This window comes from Etheostoma cragini, chromosome 15 (genome assembly GCF_013103735.1).
Source record: "Etheostoma cragini isolate CJK2018 chromosome 15, CSU_Ecrag_1.0, whole genome shotgun sequence".
Lineage (NCBI taxonomy): Eukaryota > Metazoa > Chordata > Actinopteri > Perciformes > Percidae > Etheostoma > Etheostoma cragini.
The window spans coordinates 928,048-934,688 of record NC_048421.1 but is presented as its reverse complement, the minus strand read 5'-3'; the positions used below and the strand labels follow the sequence as shown (position 1 = coordinate 934,688).

The following is a 6,641-nucleotide window of genomic DNA, read 5'->3' as shown; positions in this document are numbered from 1 at the left end:
TTCATGTTGTCCTCATGTTGCCCTCATGTTGTCTTCATGTTGTCCTCATGTTGTCCTCATGTTGTCTTCATGTTGTCTGTATGTTATCTTCATGTTTGTCTTCATGTTGTCCTCACGTGTTTTTGAAATAGTATTGAGTAAAAGTTGACATATTCCAGTCTGTGATTATCATCAACATCCATTCCTTTAATTTTAGTCTCAATAATTCCTAATTTCTGCTTTTCTAACTCAAACATTAGGTATAATTTCCTATAAATGAGGTTTATTGACCATAAATTCCAAAAATAACAAAAACTAAAGTAAATAAGTTAGTGTTACGTAGTGTTGAAATCATCAAAAAAAGTGACAAACCTTCAAAAAAACAATTTTGATGGGAAGACAACACAAGGGTTAAAACCCGTCTTATTGTTGTACTTCTTTCTTCTTCTTCTTCACTACTTGCCCTCTCTCTGCAGAACCACGTCAACCTGGTCCACAGGAAGGGGAGGACCAAGGTGTGCCCCCATCCCGGCTGCGGGAAAAAGTTCTACCTGTCGAACCACCTGCACCGCCACATGATCATCCACTCAGGTACGCCGCTCACAAAGACACGCGTTACCTGTCGAAATCTGCATAACCCTCCATAGGTAACCGAATCTTCTCCACAGGTGTCAGAGATTTCATCTGCGAGACTTGTGGGAAGTCCTTCAAGCGTAAGAACCACCTGGAGGTCCACCGGCGGACGCACACGGGGGAAACACCCCTTCAGTGAGTCCCTGCAGCTGAAAACACGTTGTGTTCAAATGTGGGATCAGTCTGGTTTTTCTTAGTTATTTGATGCTGTTAAAACGGGCTGATATGTCATGATTGACAGCTGGGATTGACTCCTGATTGGTCGGACGCAAGGTGTGTGGGCGGGGCTTTGATATTGCGTCATCAATGTATGTATTATGTCATCAAAAAGTCAAATATCTTTGATTGTATCGGTGCGTGTGAAGCACTAATGGGTGAATTATCCCTCTACGTTTCACATGTAGTACTTACCTTACTGGTGTTTACCGGACAAGATCGTCACATTCACAAAAACAACAAGCCTGACGCCGTCAGACTCAGGTTCTGGGTCTGGTTCTGCTCCACTGGGCTGGGATTATGGGGTGTGTTTCAACCCAACCAGGGAAGAACATGCCTCTGCACTCATTGGATAGATCCACAACCAATCAGAGCAACAGGCCGACCTACAACCAATCAGAGCAACGGATAAACCTACAACCAATCAGTGCAGTTTATTTTGAGCCCTTGAGTCTAGTAAGACCAGGCTAATGGACCAGAGTCTGGTAGGACCAGGCTAATGTGCCAGAGTCTGATAGGACCAGGCTAATGGACCAGAGTCTATTAGGACCAGGCTAAGGGACCAGAGTCTATTAGGACCAGGCTAAGGGACCAGAGTCTATTAGGACCAGGCTAAGGGACCAGAGTCTGATAGGACCGGGCTAATGGACCAGAGTCTGGTAGGACCAGGCTAATGGACCAGAGTCTGATAGGACCAGGCTAAGGGACCAGAGTCTGATAGGACCGGGCTAATGGACCAGAGTCTGATAGGACCAGGCTAAGGGACCAGAGTCTGATAGGACCAGGCTAATGGACCAGAGTCTGGTAGGACCAGGCTAATGGCCAGAGTCTGGTAGGACCAGGCTAATGGACCAGAGACTGGTAGGACCGGGCTAATGGACCAGAGTCTAGTAGGACCTGGCTAATGGTCCAGAGTCTAGTACAACCAGGCTAATGGTCCAGAGTCTAGTGCAACCAGGCTAGGATTTTGGCCCACGGGCCTTGAGTTTGACACATGTGGTCTACATAATCCTCCCTCCTGTCTTCTCTTTCCTGTCCTACTTCCTGTCCTCTCTCTGTCAGGTGTGAGATCTGCGGGTACCAGTGTCGCCAGCGTGCGTCCCTGAACTGGCACATGAAGAAGCACACCCCCGAAGCCCACTACAACTTCACCTGCGACTTCTGCGACAAGAGGTTCGAGAAGCTGGACAGTGTCAAGTTCCACAAGCTGAAGAGCCACCCGGACAAGCAGGCCACCTGAGAGAAGTTCTCACCTGGGGACAGGAAGTAACGTCACGGGTCGGCACGGAAACCAAAGCAAGGCTTCTAGTGAGAGAGACGGAGGACTTTCCCTTTTGCTGCGTTCGTCTGGCGTCTCACGTCCAGGATGATGAGAACACACCAGCAGAGGAGGAAGAGGCGGGCCGGTCCCAACAGCTGTGCAGGACACATGCTGGTCCAGGGTTCAGGGTTCAGGGTTCAGGGTCCAGGGTCCAGGGTCCAGGGTTCAGGGCCCAAACGGGGGTTTGAACACATTTGGTACAGTGAGGAAACGAAGCGTAAACCGCTGATTAAATGCAGGGTTGGTAATGTCGAAAAGCTAGCATGATTTTAACATAGCATCTCGGTATAACCTCACCCCCCCGCCCTCGGGGCTACGACACACACACACACACACACACACACACACACACACACGGGTCTGGTTTCTCCGGAAATTCATAGCCAGACCGTCATGGCGGCTCAGAATACGATCTCATATTTTACTAAAATAGATCCCCGAAACGTGCTCCTGAAAAGATTTTAAGGAGAAATCGTCCGTGCAGCTGCTGAATCTGTCTTCATCACACACACACACACACACACACACACACACACACACACACACACACACACACACACACACACACACGGACAGATAAATCCTAGTCCTTCCCCTATGTGAGTCGAGTGCAGATTTGAGTCGAAAAATGCTCAGATTTAAACGGTTTAATGTCATACTGAAATTTGTGAAACACATGAAATAATAAACTTGTCTCATTACAAACAATAACAGTTGATGGGAATCCCTCCAGAAAAGTTGTATCTATCTATGATTGTTTGATGCTAACGTTGGCTCAAAACTCCATCCACCTGACAGCCTTTGTTGTGTTTGATGCTAACTTGTAGCTAAGCTAGCAGTGAACCAACTTGGTTAAGTAGCTCCATTGTTACTGTGTTGACGTTACAGAAGTCTCTCGTTAGCATCTTATGTGCTACTTGTCGCAAAGTGACTCAAATGCGCGACTCAAATCTGCACTTGACTCCCATGTGATAATGAGTGATAATCCTCCCGACAGGATCACAGCAGCTACAGATCACGGGTCTTTTTCGCTTGTTTTTCAGTTATTTATTGCTGTCGGTTCGGACTATTTCAAACATTAGACACAAAAACTACAAATATGGAAATCCCATATTTCCCACCTTGCCTTTGATAATGCTCAGGTGAAGGTTTGCCCCAAACAGCTCAGCAGCTGTAACTAGGCACGGCTTTGGATTGCTCCACATGTTGAGGCGTAATGGTGCGTTCAGGGCCCAGTGGTGCCGTGCATTACTTATATTATATAATATGTATTTATTCACGCTTTTTGCGCCCGTGTAGAACAACTAGGGCTGCAACTCACTGATTATTATTTTAATTGTTGATTAATCTGTTTATTATGCTGGGGAGGAATGGATTAGTTGGTCTTGTGTTTCCCAAAAAGCCCAAGAAGACATCCTCAAATGTCTCGTTTTGTCCCCAACTCGGAGACATTCAGCTTACTGTCCCTGAGGAGAGAAGACACTAGAAGATATTCACATTTAACAAGCTGACATCAGAGAAGTTTGACTTTTTTCTCCATAAAAATAAACCAATGGATTCATCTTTGCAGCTCTAACAACGCATCTCTCCGTCTTTAGCGTGACTGGAATAATGAACACTGTTGCTGCTTTGCAGCTGTTGAGGAAGTCCCAGATCACGGCGGTGTGTCTGGATTCATCGCAACATCCGGATTGAGCGGATAGCTCGGGGATATTCACTCCCTTCAACAGGAAGTGACATCGCGTCTGGATGGCGGCGTCCGTCGATGCAGCGTGAGGTGCAGCTTTAGCTTCATTTGACCCTCGTGTTGTCTTCCCGTCAAAATGAAAATCAACTCTTTTGTTGACGCTTTTTTTGGACATTTAACACTACGTAACACTAATTTATTAATTTTAGTTTTACAGTTTTTTTTTGAATTTATGGTCAATAAACCTCATTTATAGGAAATTATACCTAATGTTAGAGTTAGAAAAGCAGAAATTAGGAATTATTGAGACTAAAATTAAAGGAATGGATGTTGATGATAATCACAGACTGGAATATGTCAACTTTTACTCAAAACTATTTCAAAAACACACAATTTGTTTTACAATGTTATAAAATTGAATAAGACGCCCCAAAATTAATGAAAGTAGAGATTAGTACTTGGCAAAGAGCGTTGGGTGGAATCAATCATGTTATTTTGGGGAATTAAAAAGAACATTGATATAGGGCAACATGAGGACAACATGAGGACAACATGAGGACAACATGAGGACAACATGAGGACAACATGAGGACAACATGGGGACAACATGAGGACAACATGGGGTCAACATGAGGGCAACATGGGGACAACATGAGGGCAACATGAGGACAACATGAGGACATGAGGACAACATGGGGACAACATGGGGACAACATGAGGACATGAGGACAACATGGGGACAACATGAGGACAACATGTGTGGTTAAAACTAGAAAAGCACAATATAAATGTTAATTAACCGTCTTTAAAACTGAGTTTCTACACAATTAATCCTGCAAAAGCTCCACTTTAAACCACTTTTCACCAGAAATGTGCTCAGAAGTTTCTTGGAAATGAGTAATTAAGCCTCATCTTGTCCTCGGGTCGAATTTGAACCGTTTTCATTTGTTTTTAATCACAAAAAATGGGTCTTGGAAATAAGCACTGAAAATGTCAACATCTGAAATATCAAATAACTTTGGAAAAAACAACAGATAAAGTGTCAAAAATGTTGTAAAAGCGATAATAGTGTTAAAAGAAAACCCTTTTTTTTCATGTTTGACAGCACAAGGGTTAAGCATGAATACGCATAAAAAATGACTTCTCAAACAAATTAAAGAAATCTTAGTCCACTTAGACCAAAACCTCAGATTAGTCCACTAATGGACTCAGAGGGGACGGCCCCGGTGGGCACGCATCGAGTTTATAAATCCTACTACGGCCACGACAAGTCCCGCCCTAATGGAGCATTCTCACGCTGCTATTGGCCAGGCGTCCATGCCTACATGTACAGGCAGGGATGTAGTTAAGACCACCTTAGTTGAGTCCAAGACCAGGACTAGTCAAGTCCAAGACAAGCCCAAGACCAGGACTAGTCAAGTCCAAGACAAGCCCAAGAACAGGACTAGTCAAGTCCAAGACAAGCCCAAGAACAGGACTAGTCAAGTCCAAGACAAGCCCAAGACCCGCCCTAATGTAGCATTCTCATACTGCTATTGGCCAGGCGTCCATGCCTACATGTACAGGCAGGGATGTAGTTAAGACCACCTTAGTTGAGTCCAAGACAAGTCCAAGAACAGGACTAGTCGAGTCCAAGTCAAGACAGAGTCCAAAGAGGGTTGAGTCCGAGTCAAGACCGAGTCCAGGACAGGAAAAAGGTCTTATGCATGACAGTATCAAGACAATTATTTTGGGTTTCCCTTTCCCTCCAATATTATTATCAACATAATAAAGAAACCTGGACTCGGCCCAGACTTAAAGCCACGTCTGGCAAGACCAGCGTCCAAGACCGAGACAAGTCCATTCCAAATACTAGCGAGACCGAGACAAGTCCGGAAGCATAGGAAAACGGTCTCGAGTCTGGACTCGAGGCCAGGACCGGACTCGAGTCCTACAGCCTTGTGTACAGGTCCTGTCCCCCGTCCAATCAGCTGTCCTGATTCTGTCCACTCGAGGTCAAAGCCTACCCCCGACCAATCAGGGGTAGGCTTTGACCGTGGCCGTAGTAGGACTCGTTATTATACTTTTATTTCTCGTTATCTGTTTCCACCATCAGGGGGTCCAGACTCCCGGTCTCAGAGGACGAGTCTTGAGAGTTTTACGTGACCGTGTCTCAGGAGAATTCACCTCTGTCCTCTTGTGTCCCTGCCCCCTGTTGCGTCTCTGGTTTAGTTTCAAATAAATAAGAAATGCACTTTTTCCTCTCCTGTTTGATGTCTTAACCCTCATGTTGTCCTCGGGTCAAATCTGACCCATTTTCAGTTTTTTCATCACCAAAAAAACACCCACCACATTGAAAAAGTGACAAAAATATCAGAAAATGCGATTAAAAAAACAACAACTTTTCGAAGACGTCACAATGAATCACTAAAATATGTGAATATGACATATTTGGATCAACTTGACATCACCACCGTGTGCTGTAGCTCGTTAGCTCGTTAGCTCATTAGCTCGTTAGCTCATTAGCTCGTTAGCTCGTTTCCCGAAGCGAACAAAGTTTGAGAACGGCAGCACACCGAGAGAGGAAGAGGAAGGACATCTGACTTCAGGAGGTTATCCTGGAGATGTACATCCGTTGATCCAGACGTTACGTAAGTATCGTGATAATATACTCCCCCCCCCTCCTGTTTGGCATGTACACACAAGGACTCGGCTGTATTTTGACACCAATTTTCATTTGGGATTATCAGGGAGAGCAACCATGGTTTATGCAAAGCAGCACACCTGCAGCACGTCATCCAGGTAAAAACCTCATTTCACCTGAAC

At 45.1% G+C, this 6,641-nt stretch overlaps 2 protein-coding genes across 2 annotated transcripts in view; both read left to right on the top strand.

The window, feature by feature from the left end:
- znf653 (zinc finger protein 653) overlaps positions 1-2,264 on the top strand; it is a 6,421-nt gene extending 4,157 nt beyond the window's left edge. Inside the window, exons 5-7 of the mRNA XM_034894345.1 lie at positions 379-570; positions 648-747; positions 1,891-2,264. Coding sequence (XP_034750236.1) covers positions 379-570; positions 648-747; positions 1,891-2,068 — 470 coding nt within the window. The 3' untranslated portion in view covers positions 2,069-2,264. The remainder of the gene's footprint in view (positions 1-378; positions 571-647; positions 748-1,890) is intronic.
- Positions 2,265-3,349: 1,085 nt separating this feature from the next.
- LOC117958237 overlaps positions 3,350-6,641 on the top strand; it is an 859,617-nt gene continuing 856,325 nt past the window's right edge. Inside the window, exon 1 of the mRNA XM_034894525.1 lies at positions 3,350-3,354. The gene's annotated coding sequence lies outside the window, so the exon portion shown is untranslated. The remainder of the gene's footprint in view (positions 3,355-6,641) is intronic.